A 19,357-nucleotide genomic window follows, 5' to 3' on the forward strand; every position below is an offset into this window, starting at 1 on the left:
GTGGAGCTGCCACCAGAGCAAGGAGATGGAGAGACTGTCCTGTCAGCTCATAATTACAGGTTCAGGCCCCATGACGGCTGCATGTCACAGAGACACTGAACCCCAGCCAGTAAAAACTGAAATTGGATGTAATCTATCAGTCAGAATAACTCTAATAAAAGTTTCTCTTTTAAATCCAACAGCCTAAAAATATAATGGAAACAATTATCAGTAATCATTACAGCTACACAGAAAAATGGGATCATTGTGAATTTTCTTTGTGAAAGTTGCTGGTAGATTTGAAGCAGCCAAAATTATCCAGAGCGGCTGGTGGTGGTTTCTCCACTCTGCTCAAAACAGCAAGAAAAGTGGAAGCAATGCAAAAGAAATGGTGCGGCACAGAGAGAAAATCGTTATAATCATTATACTTCCATTTTCCCTTCTGACTAAGTGTACAATCAGCCAAGTATTTTGGCTTCTGCTCGAAAGTAGCGCTTTTAGAATACCGAAGAACAGCTTTACAACCAAAACGCTGAGAGTGGAACCAAAAGTGATGCAGCCAATGCAACCAGAATCAAAATGACTCCCCAACTGTTGTCATAAAAACAACAACAAACAAAAACCAAGATTATACAGCAAATCATTGAGGGCTGGCTGTCGTCCAGTGGTAACAATTCTGAAAGCTAGAGAAAAGCCACAATAGAAATGTCCACAATCTTGCAACACAATACAGAACCATTAACCTCAATGTGCTGCCGCCACTGCTGAAAGTGCAGCCTGTACATGTAACACATGTGAATCACCAACATAGGAGTCGAGTGAACACGCCTGTGGTAGAAGTTAGTCTGGATTTTATAACCAATTCTGACCTTGCAACACTGGCTTGCTGTTGGTTAGTCAGCTAGGGGTGGTGTTTTCACCCCTTCCTGTTAGTTGGTCTGTTTGTGAGTAAGTAGGATTACCCAAAAACTATTGGTCAGATTACCACAAAACCCGGTGGAAGGATGTGGTATGGGTCAGAGAAGAAGAAATGTTGCTGTACTGTGACACACCAACATGTCTTCTGTGACTCTTCAGGAACTGAGAACCATTGCACCTGCCAATGCCTGACCCTTGCTCTGGAGCCAGCAGTACAGTGTTCATCTTTTGTTTTGGCCAGGTTGGCGTTGCTCTTCTCTGTTAGCTGTCGTTGTTGGTCTGGGTTCTGACCGTTGACATCATCACTGTGCGTGTTATCTTCCAGCTGGGCCACAATATGCTAATAAACCTGCAATGGAGCTGGGTGAGAAACTTTCCTTGGAATGGCTTGGCGCTGGTGTGAAGTTCATGCTGTCGTTCCCTCCACCTTCACACAACCAACCACCTGACCAACCAGTAACTCTGTCATGCAGTCTGTCAGCGACTCCACAGGTTTCCCACCCTCAAGCTCTTTCAGATATTTGATGGTGTTTGTAAGTCAACCTGGAAACACTGTTGGAGGAGAAAACAGACAAGTCCTACCCTTACAGCCACGGAGGAACTAGAGGAGTTACAATTGCTTGTCTCACAAACTAAAGCGTTTATTTGTACAACATTTCTGAAGCCTTTAAAAGGCCTCACGGGTCGTGATATATGGTTTTCATAAACCTGATTTCAAATAGAGTTTCTTACATCTGATGCAACAAATCAAACATGTCGTGTTGATGGATGGTGCTTCCGCTCTGTTGAACTAATCATGAGAAATAACCCTCCACAGCTGCAGCCACAGGTATAAATACAGACTATTGTGGGCGACACCTGGGTGGATATTTCAGATGAACATTTTTATGCTCAGTCAGTTAGTTGGTTGGATCACACACAAAAGCGTCTTGTGTTTTCGTCGCCTGTGTTGCTGCCGCAAGACTCCTTTTGTTGTTGGAAATCATTCTAACAGACTCATTCATTCGGAAACTGGTGTAAAGAATCTGCAAAAAAAAAATGTCATGTCAAGTTTTCGCTTTGTGTTCACATTTTCCTTTGGGTGGTCAGGAATAAGAATGACTGGGCTGCTAGAACAAAAAAAAACAACCCTGAGTGTGGTTTAAGTGGGTCGCCTCAGAGTTTAATAGGCGAGGGGAAACCCTGAGACTGATCCAAGCGTGCAGACTTAAAGTCAGACAGACAGAGCTGGAGGAAGTCAATGATGTACTTAACCAATCTCCTCAAAGGACGACGAGGTAGAGCTGGACAGATGGGAAGAGGTGGAAAGATGGAGGGAGAGAAAATCGAGCAAGGCAGAGAGAGTCAATAATGTACTTAACCTTATTCAACAGACTCCCTGTGTCCCTGTTATTGTAAGACAGGGAGGACTGGATGGGGATAGGACTAAAAAGAGGTGAGAGTGTATGATGGCAGGACTTGGGACTGGAAATAGTCCGAGGTAGAAGCGCTTGTGTTGTTCTGTCAGCATAAATGTCAGAGTAGTTAACTGTGTGCGGGGCAGTCGCGGAGGCCGAGGTGCTGGAAGAGCCCCGGATACGAGGGAATAGCCCAGTTTTACGGCCACATAAATCTTGTTTCCCCACACTGAAGGTTGTAACCCACCTCCTCCACCTCCTCTTCTGGTTTTCCTGCCTCAGTGTATCAGTACGCCCAAACCTCCTTTTGACTTTTTGATCTGCTGCAGCCTCTTTAGCTTTATGCTCTCGTGATAGACCCTCACCCTCCTTTTCCCTATTTTTAGCGGCACTCTATATATTGTCTACCAGGACAAGAGATTAAACATTTCCTCAGGCTGCACTGTTTTGCATCCTTGCACTATTTTGCGTCCTTGATCTGTTTTTTTTTTTACTTTAATCCTATTCAGGGGCACTTTATTAGAATAAACCCCCAAGTGTTTGCAAGAAAGATTAGTTCCACATTGAATCATAATACAGCATCGTGGTGATCATGATCACGGGGTGTGTGTGTCATTGCTCCTGGCTGTTTATTCAGTTGTGTTATGATCAGGGTGTTCTTGTTTCCTTAAAGATATATGAAGCAATTCTTTGAAATATCCAAAAATCAACTGGACCCATGTTGTATATTTTGTTAACTTGTCCTCTCACATTATCCAAAATGTTTCAAACAATGTTCAAACACAGAGAAATCCCCAGTTCATTCAAGGTAACGTGATGTTTCATTTTGGTCACTTTTGTTATTGCGTCATAACCCATGGCTCTGCCGTTGTTTGCTAGAACTCCTGGAGCATTTGATGATGGAAAAACACACATTGCTAACCAGTGAATCCGTCAGCTGTTTTCTACCTTCCGCTTTATATTTATTATTTCACATTATTTCTTTCAAGTTTAGTCTGACTTTTAGAAGAGATGTTCTGATACCATTTCCCCTTAATAACCGATCCAGATACCTGAACTTTGTATATATTGGCCAATTCCAAGTACCGCTCCAATAACAAATTGCAGTTTTATCTGGGAGAAGCTTTTATACTGAGCTGGTAAGACATGGTATTCGGGATCACTACATATTTCAGATGCTGATATCTGTATTGGTACACCTTGCCAAGGATTTGAATGATTCTTTATGGGTAGAAAATGAAAATTTCTGTGAAACAATACGGAACTTTTGTTTTATTTTGTTTTATTGCAGTGGGATAAAATTGTATTGCAATAATTATTGTTATTGTGTTATTTCCCAGCCCTATGTGAAAATAATTGTGCCCTCATGTGTCGGTCAGACCTCTGTTTCTGCATCTTTCTCTCCACCCTGGTCCATCTTTCTCATCTCAAATCCGTTTTGTCCCACATGTGCCTTCTAACAAGCTTTTTCTTGACAGTTCCTCTTTGGTTATTTCTGACCTTTTTCTCTCTGACGCACTCCGTTCCTCTTTCTCTGACGGTTCCCTCTTTGTCTCTCTGACTCGTTCTTGGACAGCTCTTTGCCCGTAACGTCTCCTTTTGTTTATTCAGTCTCAACGTCCCTCTCTCACTGTCTCTCTCCCTTTCTGGACACAAAATTGAATCAGACACTCTCTAGGTATCTATATGCTAAACAGATAAATTAGCAGCCGCTCCTCATCTGTGCTTCCCACCTCTCGGGTCAGGTTTCCCCCTCTCTTCTCTCTGTCTCTGAAGTGATACTCATCCTCCGCTGGCAAAATTAGCTTTCTGCTGTCGTTACCTGTGAACCAAAGTGAAATTGTATTCTCTGTGCAACACTTCTAGAATGAACACATCACATCACGCCTCGTTGTCACATTTGGAAAATAGGTGTGATACAAAGTTTAATTAAGTGCAAGTTAAACAAGAAGCAAGTGTTTTGGGGTTTTCCATGTGGCATTTAACTAACTTCAGAAACATTTTCCTTTCAACTGACCTCACTTTTTATACATCCTCCTAACTTCCTGATGCTCTTCAAGTGTGTTGGTCCCTGATGGAGACTCATTCATAAAGATGTGGCAGTCGATTCAGTAGATGCTTTATTGTGACTGAGCTGTGTTATGTTTGCGGTCAGTGTTGCTCATCAAAATGCATAGTGCGTTTTGAAGTCTCACAAATGTATCTCACTTTGTCATTACACATTTGCAAAGCAGAGTTTTAAATAACTCATTTTTTTAGGTCCATGTTTGCTTGCCAACAATCTTCTGCTGATCTTTCTGCCGATGCATTACGGTGTTTCTCGGCATGCTATCAAATAAGAGGAAACATGGTGGAATTTCCCCATCATATAATGTCATATTATAAGTGATGTGGTGCATGAAAAGGTCACAGTGAAGTCAGGATATGATGTCATGCATTGTTTGAAAATGCCTTTTCAAGGTATCCTCTGCATCCTATATGTAGACTTACCATATATAGATCATATGGTGCGAATGACGTCACGACATCAAATAGTGGTGTAATGGATTTTTGTATCCCTATACTGTATGACTGCAAGAAATATGACTACATTGCCATTCAGGTTATGCATTGCCCCATGAAACACCATTTAGATAAGCTCAAAAGTAAATGTCAGGTTTTTACAAAAGTATTTTTGTGAGTGAAAACTTTACAAGTCACTGTAGCCTGTACGCAAAACTTCGCACACAGTTTACACAAATTTAATTCTGTACAGATCTAGCTGGATTGTAGAACAAGCAGTTTTGTCAGTTTTTCTCAGTATTAAATGGACAAAATCGCAAGTAAACAAAATTTTGGCTATTAAAAAATGTCCTCGCCCTAGATGTTGCTTTTTCTATGTCCCCTTTCAGGAAATAACTGACAAAAAACAACTTTCGTTTGCTGCTTAGCGCTTCAATAAGAATCTGAGTTATTAGCTGGTTGAGAGAAGCTGGAGTTTGATTCATTTTTCATCTGTTATAAAATGAAAAGAGAAGCAGCAACAGTATTGCAGCAGATGGATTAAAAGGGGACTTGCACAATAGCTTCCAGTGAATACAGCTCTAATGCCGGATGAGTTCACAGTCGACTTGTACAAGGACTCCCACTGTATGTGTAGGAACAGAACAACTGTATCATTGTGAGCTTCCCGGCGAGTCTGAAGCGTTAATATGTAATAGCGATCAAGTCAGTTTATTCTGGCGGGCTGCCTGCTGGAGCCTCTGACAGATTGGTGCCATCAGTGCATTATTTCATTAACACTTGTGTTTTCATGGTGAACATCTTCTAACTCGTCATTTTTCTCTCCCTCTCTCTCTGTTGCCCCCATTCCTCCCTCCCTGACAGATGGAGAGCGAGAAGAAGAGGAGAAAATACTCGACAAGCAGCAATGACTCTGACACCACAGACAGTAAGTTGGGGGGGAGAGGGAGGGAGGGAGGGTGTGTGCGTGTGCGCGCGTGTGTGTGTTAGAGAGAGAGGGAAACTTGTAAGTGTCAGTAAAGTGAGTTCTCGTGCTGCTGCTGAACAGTGAACTCCCAGATTTTAGTCAACTCCCGCAGGGTATTTCTCATATTCATATATTCTCCATATAGACTTTCCACCAGTGTCACGGCCGTTGTCTCCTCTGCTCATTAAGACATCCTCTTCCTGAAAACAGCGACAGTATAAAAATGACTGTGCAGCCGTGATCTGTCTCCAGTTTCTGTATTACTATGAAAATATGGCCAACAACACATAGAGTCTGTCTTATCACTGATGCTGCATGGACACAGAATCTAAGTTTTTTTTATCGTAAAAACAAACACAGGAGGCGTGGAGTTGTGGTTTGTTACTTGATGATGAGTTTCTGTGAAATCACCACAGACTGCGACCACGCTCTGCTTTCTTTGGGTAAGACATTTCAAATGTGTGCGTTTGGCTGCATTTACTTTAGCTCTGTAGTGAAACATCAGTCGAACACATTGTCTCCACCTGTTGCTGTTGTTTGCTTGTTGTTGTTTTGTTAAACATATTTCTCCCATATGTTCAACTCTTATGTCATTAATAGAACAATTAGACTTATACATTTTTTTTTATGTTTCCATGCTGGTGACAGCCACTGCCCGAAGGCATTGTGTTTTCCAGTTGTCCGTCCATCTGTCGTCCCATTCGTGCGAGCTAGATATCTCGCCGATTTAAAAAACAAACAAACGTTCAGTTGGAGTCATGGATGAACTTGATAAGAGTTTAGTGGTCAAAGCATGGTTTTGGTCTTGTGAACACGACATCTCAGGAAAACCATGAGGGAGTTTCTTGAAATTTGGTGCAAACATTCACTTGGACTCAATGATGACCCGATTCGATTTTGGTATCGATATGTATCAGGATCATCCAAAGGGAATTTCATTACATCTGGTTAAAACATTCCCTTGAACTCAGAATTTGTAGGTCAAAGATCAAGGTCACTGTGACCTCTCTACCCTTTTTTGCCTTGTGAACGTGTTATCTTGAGAAGGCTTCTTTCAAATTTGGCACAAATATTCACTTAAACTCACGGGTAACTGATTCGATTTTGGTGGCCATGGTGGCCTCGGTAAATATCTTTTTGGCCTCTTGAACATGATATCTCAAATATGTCTTCATGACATTTCTTCAAATTTTGCCAGTTGTCACTTGGACTCAAAGATGAACTGATTTAGATTTCAGTTGTCAAATGTCATGGTGATCTCATATGACTCTGGAAGCTAATTATATGTGGAATGAAACTGCACTGGTTTACTGGAGGCATACAATCACAGGGCAGTAATTCTATTTTCCCATAAAATATCTTCAACGCTTACGTTATTGATAAAACAATTAGACCTGAAGATTGATTTTATCAGTAGCAGCTGTACTGCGCTTGTTGAACTCCCCACGTTCAGATTGTGGCGGTCTCAGGCACAGTCTCAGAGGTGACTGCTTCATGAGCTGCTCAATTGACACAGATTGAGGCAGCAAAATCAGTGAAATAAAAATTTTGCATTCAGTGTGGCCTTTTCTCACTTAACCTATTTTAGGTGCTTTCCTTTGTAGCATGCACTTAATATGCTGACTCATAAACAGATATGAGATGACGGAGGGATCTGCAGATATACCCACAGTCATGACCCCGACTCAAATAACCACTGAGCCCGACATTAAGTGCTACACCGCATGATGGTGGGAACATCTGGCCGGTTTAACACAGTACCGTCACTGGCAGTGTCTGCTGGAAAATCATCTGATAATAAACTGTCTTTAAACGGCAGCACAGTGTTACTACACAAGTGCACTTGGCTCTCGGAGATGATCACTCTCCTCAAAACCTGAAGATTTAGTCACTGAAGACAGCTAGCAGATTTGAATTCATTCTGAAAATCATACTTCTTGGCTTTTGGCAGCTCAACGTGACTAATACTTGGCATTTTGTGGCCTGCATTTTACAATAACACGCAAATATAATTGTTTGGCTGTTCCCATGACACTGTCAGGTCAGAATAGACAGGAAATGAAGTCCATCAGTGAGATGGAAAACAAACTGTTGAGTAGACTTCACTTAAAGTTAATGTTTGTTTCTGTAAAATAAAGAACTAAAGCACAGTGGCTTAATCTGCCTCTTTATTAAAGAGTCTTACATTTCTACATTGAAATGTTTTTTGCAGTGTTTTAATGAAGTATTTCCATCTGTGATTTTCTTTCTCTGGAATCTAATTCATTCATAATGTTATTTTTTCAGTGTTAAAGCCATTTCTCATATTAAAGCTGTTATGATGTGGAATGTCTCAGCTGTTTTAGATATTATATGTTTTAACAGTCTCTTCAAGCCGCCCCCCCTCCCAATAAAGCCCAGTCTGTTTTGATCACGGTCGGCAGCTCTCAGACTGTGTAGGAAATGTTAGTCTCTCTCTCTCTCTCACTTTGTCTGGCTTTGTTAGGGGACATGCCAGAGTCATGCCGCTGGGCCGGCATTATTCAAATATACGGCATCACGAGGGCCAGGTCACACGTATGCAAAGCGAATACAGCAGGTCAAAGTTCACCAAAGTTGAACTCTACGCGATGCCACCCTGAGATTTGCCTCCCAAACAGGAAGCAAATGTTTTACTCACCTCCTCGCTTGCACAGATTGGATGTGAATGGGAGGCGAAGGTTTGCCAACGCCAACTCTTGCGTATGTGTGACCGTGCTCTGATGGTGTGGACTACTGATGAGGCGTTTCAGGAGCACTAGGAGCTCCTTTTGGGCTTTTAAACTTTACAAACCTTTTACACACACAAAAAGACAGAGTATAAGACAGAGTAAAGGAAAACGAGAAAAGCACAATTTCTCATTTAAAAAGTTAATTTGATCTAGTTTAATTTAATTCAGTCTATTGCAGGGATGTAAACTGGAAATAAAAGCACCCATTTACTGCAGCAGGGCCACCAGAGGTAGAAACAACCTCGCACAGGGTCACAGGTCTGCGTGTAAAATGTATTTTACAACACTTTTAACAGCCTGTCTTTTTAGACCTGACTGAGCCACCCTGTGCTGAAGGCCATACTGTCGGTCATGTAATTAGCTGTTAGCCGTTAGCTTCCCCTGGCCATTGCTGTGCGGGCTACGACTGCATCTGTTGACTGGAGGTTATCAGGTTTCTAATTGAAGGATGCCCATGATAATTTTGGATGCCGTGCACCAAGCGGGGCTTTTAATTAACACACGGCCGCAATGGTAACTTCCAACCCGTTTGGTTATCTGGCCACAGCGGTGGTGCAGCTGCCTCACGTGGGGCGTGTGGATATAACCACACACACACACACACACACACACACACACACACACACACACACACACACACACACACACACACACACACACACACACACACACATGCCTGAGTATACTCAAAAATGTCCTGCAGATTAGCACACTGTCCTAGTATTTTGTTAACACACACACACACACACACACACACACACACACACACACACACACACACACACAGCTTGTTGGCAGAGATTCTCTTGAGTCTCTGTGGTGTTTTGATGATGGCAGTGCAGAGCGCTGCTGTCTAACACGTCACTCCAAACTCTCCCAGTGTTGAGCTTTACAAATTGAGATGTGTTTAAAAATGCCACCGCCACTCTCACTGTGTCAGCATTTGGATTTTGATGTGTTTGTTATTGCACTGACGAGAGTCTGCAACACATCACCCCACCACAGTCTGTAAGGTGGTACACTTTGGAGGCCACCACTCAGAATAGAAGATGGCTTTTTTCTCCCACAATCTATAGTAATATTTTATCGCCCTTTAAAAAATCTGCTATCGGTCTGAGAGCAGCTGAGTGGGGGAATAATTTCAAATTGTTACCCACTCATGGCTGTCGATTCATATTTCCTGTCATGCTGTGGCAGTGAACCTGTGTGTTTATGTGAGTGTATAAAACTGTACAACAAATATATTGGAGAATGAGTGATAGTGGGCCAAATTTTGGGTGAATATGAACATTCATATCTAGCAAATACATGTATGTGTTAGCAGCTCTATATACTGTGTGTATGTGTGTGTCGGGAGCGGGAGTCAGTAATTGCGAAGACAAGCCTGACAGCAGCTCTGCCCTCGGCGCTGTTAGTTGTTCAGACGTCACAAGTAAAATTAGCGCGGTGGCAGTTCTCCTGTGGTGGCGAGGGAAATATGTTGAGTGGGAGGCAGCCCGCACGCGCACGCACACAGTCATGGTTACAATGTGCTATATTACACAGTGTTGGCAAATTTGTTTTCCATTATGCCATTGTGATGTAATTTAATTACCAATGTGATGCAATTTTAATAGGCGCCTCCTTCACAGTGCACAGATGGAATTGAGCTTTTGGCTTTATCTGCTGCAGAGGTTTTAAAATAATATAGAATGACAGCGTGAATGATATTACGCACATTCCCGCTCTTCTCTCAATAGCAGCGTGGCCTCCGTTCATATACATGGGCACAGTAAGGACCTCTGATTGAAGCAGTGGGTGGGATATTGGCGCCATTGTCAGTTTAATTGCCATTAAATTCTGTATTAATGAGCTTGTAAAGGACCACCGTGGAATAACTGCTTAACTAGAGGCTATTTATACTGTCATTACTTATTACACCCCTTAATAGATCCTCATCAGTCTGCTTCAATTAAAGGTCTGACTTGGAGTGATTGTAATGCCACGGTTATTGTTTTTTTTGGTTTCTTCTCTATTAAGTCTCAAACCAAACCATGTGCTAATTTACAAACTTCAGCTTTTTGCTCTGTAATAATTTACCAAATCAAAGACCGAGTGTTCTTCTCATATTCATTCTGCAAACCCCCTCTCTGCAAAACAGATTCCTCCAACGGGACAATAAAGTTTTCTTTTTGGTGAATTTGAGCGCTTGATGTGTACAAGAAGTCTTGATCTCCAGCCAAAGCCCTGTTCTTCATTTTCCTCACTTTAAATCAGCATTTACACTCATGAATGCACATTCTTGACAAATTAAACACAGATTATGTTCTCATTGTGCTCTGCTCCAGAAGATTTGAAACACTTTGTCCTTACAACTGTGTCACGAGCTTGCGGAAGAAAGGGTCAGATTAGACAAATTTGTCACAGAACACAAGAACGCTGAGTATACTGTAAAAAGATATTTGTTTGTATAATTTGCAGTCATCATTGTGGTCTACTTTTATTGTTCCAGGTCAGGTGACCTCGTGGTCCAGGTCATCCAAGAATATGGGCACCAGCAGCACATGGGTTCGCCACCAGCACAAGAAACCATCAGAGGTAAGTTAGTGTGGCAGCTCGGGTCAGTGACTCAGGCAGATACAGTGAGCTTAATGAAACCCAGCCTCTTGTTCGGCCATGACAAGCTCACAGTTTTGCTCCACTTCAGTTTGGCTGGTGACAGATATTTATTGTGGCTGTTGATCAGATGCCAACATTTTCTCTGCTTTTTTCAAGTTGCTGAAATGTTCTGCATCTTCTATGATCCTTGTTAATGAAATGTAGAAAGAGTCAAGCAGCTCATCTAAGGGCACTGTCACACCTACCCTGTACTTTCCAGTTTAATCTGAACCCAAATAACAGGTGTGAAAGGTGAAAGGTGCCCTGGACCATCGGCCCAAAAGTTAGTCCCACCTAAAGAGGTGGTCTTGATCCGGATCAGACTGAACCATGGTTCGGTTTGTTTGCAGTGTGACCTTTTAGGATACTTTGGACTTTCACATTAACTGCAGGATGTTGAAACAGCATTAAATAGTGAGGAAGAAAAAATATCTGAAGCCTTACTGGTCTCTCCAGAAATTGAGTTGTCCAGGCTTGCAGGATTTCTTGTTGTCTTCACCTCCGATGATATGATGTTTGAACAATGAAGACATTCATATGGTGCATTTGAACCACGCTGTGGTTGACAACACGCTGACATCAGACATACACGCCTGCCTACAAACAATCAATGTCAAGTATAGGTAGAAGCAGCCCTCATAGGTGATGACAACACAATGTACGTATGTCATACATCTTAAGTGTGCTCCCTACATTGCAAAGTGAAACCATAACTAACCAGATCAAATATACACCATGTAATTAATACACAAACCTTGTCAGCACTTTTAGGTGTGAAAACACTAAATCCTTAAGGTTTCTGGAGAAGCTCAGTTGCTACTAGGTTGAAATAATAAAATCCAGCCTATTAAAACATATGCAAATAGAAAAATAGATAAAGAGACTGCTCTACCTAGTTTAAAGACCAAAGCAGTATTCCAGCCACTGGAGCTATATATCAGTGCTTGACTGTTACAACGACTGTCCAATGTAAATACAGCCATCTCCGTCACAACAGCTAAATCAACCAGGCGCATGGACGGGACAGATTGGTTTGCTAAAATACCAGGTTAGAACATCCGTATGGTCATGACGAACGTTCCCAGGGGCTCTCAAATGACCACCCTGGGCAAGAAGCTGGCAGAACGCAGTTGGAAAAACAGTGCGCCGTACCAGTTGTGGCGATGCCTTGCCTGCCACAATCACACATCCCTCATTCTGTCAGTGAAGTGGTTTCAAATCTGTTTAAGGACAACTTGCTGTTTTGAATCGTTTCACTCCAAAAATAACATGGAACAAATTACATCAAGTCTCAGAAATTAGCAGCGCTGATTTAAAACAAATAAATGACAGGAGGTAACAGCCTCGAAAAACACTTCTTAGGATGTTTAATGAGACACTTAAAATAAAGATCTTTTTACAAAATGAACGAATGCCATTTAGTGAGTAATTTGCTCTCATTTCTGCTTTGTCAAAAAGTCTCATAAGTGTAAGACGTGCTCAAATGATTTGGTTTTATGTAACTTCTGAGAGGAGAAATGAGTAAAGCGAAATGGCATGCATGCCCCCGAACCACCCCGAAGTACAAGTCATCAGCGGAGCGTCTGTCATTCCTGTGCATTTGAAGCTTCCTCCCCCTCAGCTCCATCCACTTAACCACAGGCTGTTGGAAGGTCCTGTCAGCAATCAGTCTCTCGGTAATTACTACTGTAGCTCTCCGCTCTGACCCGGGCCTCAGCTGAAAAAGCCAGGGGCCACGTTCCCTTTCATGAAGCTGACTCCTCTTCTCACTCCAGAGCGCCCCGCTCTTCTGTGAAGGATGATGTTTTTCTGCTTTTCTGGAAGCAGTGAGTGATGGGAAAGGTCGAGCAAAGAAAACAGGGCGAATGACATCTGACAGAGGTTTTTAAAGTCGAGTGTTGCAGCTGCATTTGAACTGGTATCAGGAAAAGCTCTCAGTCGATGAATAAACAAAGTTGGCTGGCATTTGTCGTGGTGCTCCTGGAGAGAAGTGACAGATCTTACAGCTTTCAGTTCGTCCTCTGGGCTTTTTTTTTTTACTATAACTGGAGCACTGGTTCTGCAGGTTGGCAGCTTGGCTTAGTTTAGTTGTTCACTTGTTTAATAGTGTGGAGGCTTGTTGGCAGCATTTGGACCCACATTTTGAAGACTCTAACAGGCGTGTTTGCATCTGTGACTGACCATGTGTGGAGGTGTGAAAGTTGGCAGGATTTGAGGAACTCTCTCGACCTCTTTTTTTCATTCTTGACTCAACTAATTCTATTATTTTGTGTGTGTACAACGGAGGGCCCATGAATGGCTTTGAGACTGTTTGGAACTGTCCACACCAATACATCTTAGATTTAAAGCGCACCCCTTTCGCAATGTTGATGTCAAACCACCACACAGTTTCCGGGACTTTTAGAAGCGCTGCTGTTCCTGTTCTAGTTTGAAGTTTGTGTTTAAGTGTGGACCATACGCTGTCGATACAGATGGCCGACATGACTGCTCTCCAAAAGTGAGGCGTTGGTGGACGGAGATCTTTTCAAATGCCGATGTTAAAGTATTAGTGTCCCTTATTTCTTTTCCTTCAATTAGTTTTACTGAGCCGACAAAGTAATGGAAAAGACACACACTTCTTGATTTGTGAGGCAGTGGGCCCTGGGCAACAGAAAGAGGGACATGTATAAGCACTTTTAACCCCATGTGCAGTTAAGACTCATCATCTATTTGTATGTTAATTGGGTAGCTGCTCATATTCCTTCAGGGCAACTCATCGTCTGTCAACATGTTGTAGAAGTGACACAGAAACTGTCCTTCTGCCAGAATACCAGTTAAATCAAAAACGAATTGACTACGTGTCAGCGCTTCATCCAGAGGTGTTGCTAAGTGTCGTCAGTGTGTGAGGTGTCCTGAGGCAACTTGTAAGATTTACAGGACAAAAGGCCATGATTAAATGTCACCCACGTTTTTACTGACAGTGCTTAGCTGGAGCTGACATGTTTGTGCAGTCTTTGTTTGACCTGACCGATTTAAAAGGGAAAAACGGGGCTTTCTTCAAATCTAAGCGGTAGATAAATTCAATAGATCAGAGAAACAATGACCAATGTTAAATGTCACATTTACATGTGGCATTTAGTGTTGAACTAGTTCATCAGCAAGAATAGAAGTCCATAGGCTTCATTGGTTGATACATATCAGTGCTCTGTCAAAATTTCAGTAGGTTTTTAACTTGGCTGATGGTCTGGTTTGCAGGTTTATCACACACACTCGCACATGAATCATGAATTCAGACCGGTTTCATTGAAAAACATGGCAGATCTTGTAGCGTATTAGAAGTAGAGTTTACAGAATTGGACATTGGCAGCCAAACATCACTGAAAGTCAAAATTGGAAACAAAAACCAAAGAAAAGTCAAGAAGAACATTTAACACTGTAAAGAATCACCATGATTGAACAGTGGGTCACGAGTTTATGGAATGACACTCGCCCTTGCTAAATGGAGGTGTGGCGAGTGGTAAACACTGTGGACTTGTAATGACAATGTAGCTCTCTTCTAAAAATGTGCCGTCTCTACTTGCGCCGCTGCGAGTCTTTCACTGCAGCTCCGACTTTTCTTAGAAGTGGTTTAAAGGGCTTAACTTGGCGGAGGAAGGACATGGTCAAACGCTTCCTTTTCTGTAAAGCTGCTTTTATCTCATTTTAGATGAGAACAGAGATTTGGGAGGTTTACATTTTTTTTGTACTCAAACAGGAAGTCTTTGACACACACAGTGCGCATGCATACAGCTCATATTTGGTCTTGTGGTTGATGAGTCTATGGGCAGCAGTTAAGAACCAACAGAATGACAGGAAACGAAAACAAAGAAGAACAAATATGATTGCACAGTCATGTACAGTAAGTGCATTAACTGCGTCACCACCATCAAAGGCCCCCTCGAAACAACTGTCGAGAACCTTAGCTTTGTTTGAAAATGGCCTCATTCCCTGAAACATTTGATGACACCATTTCAGAACTGAGACATTTAGAGCATTGTTTGCAAATAACTGTTTTTGCCTTGGAAACCGAATATGACTTTTAAAAAAAAGCACATTTGTCAAAGTTTTTAGTTCATTTCAATTACATGAGTTTTTTTATGTTGATGAACATTAGGGCAAAGGCAATGATTTACAATAAAAACTGAACATTCGAGCTCTCTTAGTGTTCCTTCCTTCATGGTTTTTTTCTGCTTCAGGCTGAGAAATAAAGTTTTTTATTGACCTTTTTAATGGTGTTTAATCAAGGCAGGCTTTACCACTGGCTTTCGATGATGCTGGTTGGTAGTTTTTGAAATTCTTCCCCACTTCCTTGAACACATCCCTCCATTGTGAGCAATGACTAGCAAAGCCTGAATCTTCAGATTTATAGTGTATTGTGTTTGTTTGCTGAAATCACTGTATAATAGAACCCACGCTGACATGAAATGATATTGGTAGTTACTAGTTTAAGGCATCTTGCTGTCATTTCAGTGCTGTTGTTGAAAAACACAAGTATCTCAATAAGCGAAGATCTTAATTGTGATGAAGCATAGAAGAGGAAGTCGGTGAAGAAGTGTTATTGGGAGCATCTCACAATGCACCATGGGAGGAAGGAAGTGGTATTGACGGGTGTTGCCAAAGAAGATGATGGCTGAGCAGGTGTGAAACATTCTCTGTAGCATCATTGTGTACTCATGCATATTATACAGTATAACAGAATGTAAATGTATGTGTGTGTCTGTGTGTGAAGGCGCAAGTCAAGTGTGCATGTAGTGTGTTAGAGAGATGCAGCTGCAGGGCCTGCAGAAGTAAACCAGAAACCTACCAAGATTCTGAATTTAAAAAAACAACGGAATTTGCATGTCGTGTTGGTTTTTTGTACATTTTGTGGTGTACATGTAGTGTTTATACAGCTTTGCCTCAGTGGAAGCGAGTTGTTGTGTAGTTATTGTCTATATCAGAACATCTGTGGAGGGTACGATCCCCTTTGTAACATGGCCACGTAAACACAGGTGTCTTTGAATATTATTTTAAGCTGCGTTGTGTGTTTATTTGACAAATATAGCGTAAATCTTGTTCTGTGGTTACTTGCAGTCGTGTTAATGCATCATTGTTTTAGACATTGACTCAAACAGGGTGAACTTGGTGAAAGAGTGGGGTTTGATCCAAGGAAGAGCGAATTAACTTTTGGAGCAGATCCACATTGGAGGGGAATCTAGGATTTTTCCTCCACTCTTTAATATTTGGAGATGGGTTTCAGAAGAGGTGAATGGGTTAAACTCTGGATGCAATCGGTGGCTATCAATAATTGTTAGTAATCTGTAGAAGGTGGAGTTGATTTAAAAGAAAGTAAGCCTGGTTACTGTCGGTTCCCAGGCTTTCCTAGAATTCAGCGCCAATCTTCAGAACCGCAGCCAAATGATGGAAGGTCTGTTGACCGGCCCCTGATCGTCTTCTGCCTTGTTGCTCGCAGTTGTCAGAGGAATATTGCAATCAAATTAAGACAGTGGAAAATTTCCTCGGGGCATTGGCGAATTCCGTGAACCATTCTCAAGTGGTTTTTAACAACTTTTATGTGAAGCTGAGAGTCATTGTTCCCAGGCAGCTGCGTTTTCATCCAGATGTTATCGGTGGATCACTGTCAAAGTGACGATACCCTCTGCTCTGGAAACGTGTTTTTTTTTTTGTGCCAGCGTCCATGCAAGAAGTTTTAAGTACTCATCCTCTGGAATAGTGTTGTACTTCCAAGACCGTGTGTGTGTGTGTGTGTGTGTGTGTGTGTGTGTGTGTGTGTGTGTGTGGTGTGTGTGTGTGTGTGTGTGTGTGTGTGTGTGTGTGTGTGTTGTGTGTGTGTGTGTGTGTGTGTGTGTGTGTGTGTGTGTGTGTGTCCTATCAGACTAGCAGCTGCTGTAGCTCATTAGAGTGTGCTAGAAACAGCTGTGAAACTCCATGGCAACTAGATGCAAACAGCTAGATAAGCGCGCGCACACAGACACACACTCACACATACACACGGAGCAAACCAACAATTTTTTATTAAACTGTCAGTATTGCTCCTCTTGCTCACCTGCCAGGTGCTCAAATCTGAGCAGAAAAAGCCAAACAAAAAGTGCATTGTGAAGCTCATTGAAAACAGGTTATTTTAGCAAAGGGATGATGAGAATATGGTTTAGGGAGCAGTGATGGCAGGGAATGATGTCTGCAGGTGGTTAATAGATGAATGGAGAATTACAGAAACGGGTGGAGCGCATCGATAAAGATGGATGAAGAAGTGAAAATACATAGATGGAAGAATAAATGATGATTAACTGAATATAAACAGAGGGTGGAAGAAACGGTGAATTGATAAATGGACAGTAAATACTAGAGTTTAAGTGATTGTGTCCTTTCCCTTTTAGATTTGAGTAGTTTTATGAACATGTGGCCTTTGTTTGACACATTTGTCCTTAAACTAAGAATCAAGCTCATGTGTGGTTCAACCTAAAAGAACAATCAAACCAAAGCAGCTTGCAGCTTCCTCATCACCTAACGCTCTTTGGCCTGTGTTGAGAAATAGCTGAACATACCTCCGCCAAGGCTAACGCCCTATCTGGCATATTAAGGAAATTGAAAAAACTAATTCCTGGATCCGCCAGTTAATCCGACTTGGCTCCAAAATTTAATACATACTTCTTTGGTTCATGACACATCCTCCACAAGTTGTGTAGTTTTGAATAATCAGGCAATAAAAACATAACAACCATGGCGGTGGTAATAACCCGATTTCAAGTGAATCCAGATCACAAATTTCCAGGAAACAGGTTCTTTGTTTTCTCAACATATCAGTGATTCCTGCTCTTTAAATACATAAAGTCATTGTTTCGCCCTTTAATTACGTCACAGTCCATTGCACCTGCAGACCGGGCTCACCGGGTTCACCTGTAAATGGATTCCACTGATGGTCACACTCTCATATTGTCATGTTCTATGTAAGATATAGATGTTTTACACATCTGTCCTCAGGTGAAAAACACTTAGGTCTAAGTTTTGAAACTAAGAAAACAAACTAAAGAAAGTTGCTAAATGTTCATGGATGATGTAAGTTAGTTGTGGCCTAAAACGTAAAATGTTGTACTTGTCATCCTCTGTCTATGAGTTCTGTGACGTTTGTGGTCGACTCACTGGCCGGAAAACTTCCTGGGAAAAAATAAACAATAATCAGATTGTGTGTGTGTGTGTGTGTGTGTGTGTGTGTGTGTGTGTGTGTGTGTGTGTGTGTGTGTGTGTGTGTGTGTGTGTGTGTGTGTGTGTGTGTGTGTGTGTGTGTGTGTGTGTGTTGTCTGCGTTGTCTGCAGAGGGAAATTAATATTTGCGCACCCATGAGCACTTATTTTTCCTTCCTGTCTGCGTGTATCATTGGTCTTCATCATTTGTGTGTTTGTTTTCTGGTTACTCATCACCTGTGTGTGAGTATATGTGTGTCAGTCTGTGTGTTTGTCTTTCATGGGTAGATCGCCCATATTTCCACATTTGCACATTTCCACATACTGTATTTGCAGTCATGTGTGACTGGTTCATGGCTGCACATCAAAGCGTTGGATACTGTACCTTGTGGGCTGGAGAAATCCACAGGAGAAATGAAGATGGCAGGCGAGTGGTGCATGTGAGAAATAAATTGAGAAAGACTTAAATGGATTTTGGATTTTTTATGGATAGATTTTCGGTGGGGAAAAAAGAACATCACAGCGTGTGACAGAAATGAAAACAGTGAGATCATCAGGAAAGGACGCTGCTAATTGATGGACACCAAAAAGTAAAGCTCTGGATAATTAGAACTGTTGCACAGAAACATATTTTCCACATTTATTTTTTTTGCTCTTGTTTTTTTTTTGCTGTGCTTCAGAGTGGTTGTTTCATCGGTGCAGGTTTCAGTATCTGTGCTGTTCAAAGTGTTTGTGTGTCATTATCACTTCCCAAACGCAGCCAACTCTGCATGCCTCTGCTGCGCCCCCCCCCCCCCCCCCCCCCCCCCCCCCCCCCCCCCCCCCCCCCCCCCCCCCCCCCCCCCCCCCCCCCCCCCCCCACACACACACACACCGACTAACAGTTTTCAAGGACAGTGGCAATTCGAGAAGTTCTGAGGCATCGTGCAACACATGACTTTGATGGAACTCTTGGATATGATTTTCTTCACATTAAAATCCCGTCTCCATACAACCACAATGTACGAC

The 19,357-nt window shown here is 42.1% G+C and overlaps 1 protein-coding gene across 2 annotated transcripts in view; it reads left to right on the forward strand.

Moving 5' to 3' along the window:
- The window catches only part of jade2 (jade family PHD finger 2), a 162,436-nt gene that overhangs the window by 19,081 nt on the left and 123,998 nt on the right, over nt 1-19,357 (forward strand). For both annotated transcript variants that reach the window (XM_034606899.1, XM_034606900.1), the window contains exons 2-3: nt 5,661-5,724; nt 11,005-11,090. In XM_034606899.1, coding sequence (XP_034462790.1) covers nt 5,661-5,724; nt 11,005-11,090 — 150 coding nt within the window. The remainder of the gene's footprint in view (nt 1-5,660; nt 5,725-11,004; nt 11,091-19,357) is intronic.

Source organism: Hippoglossus hippoglossus, chromosome 14 (assembly GCF_009819705.1).
Source record: "Hippoglossus hippoglossus isolate fHipHip1 chromosome 14, fHipHip1.pri, whole genome shotgun sequence".
In the NCBI taxonomy this organism is placed as follows: Eukaryota; Metazoa; Chordata; class Actinopteri; order Pleuronectiformes; family Pleuronectidae; genus Hippoglossus; species Hippoglossus hippoglossus.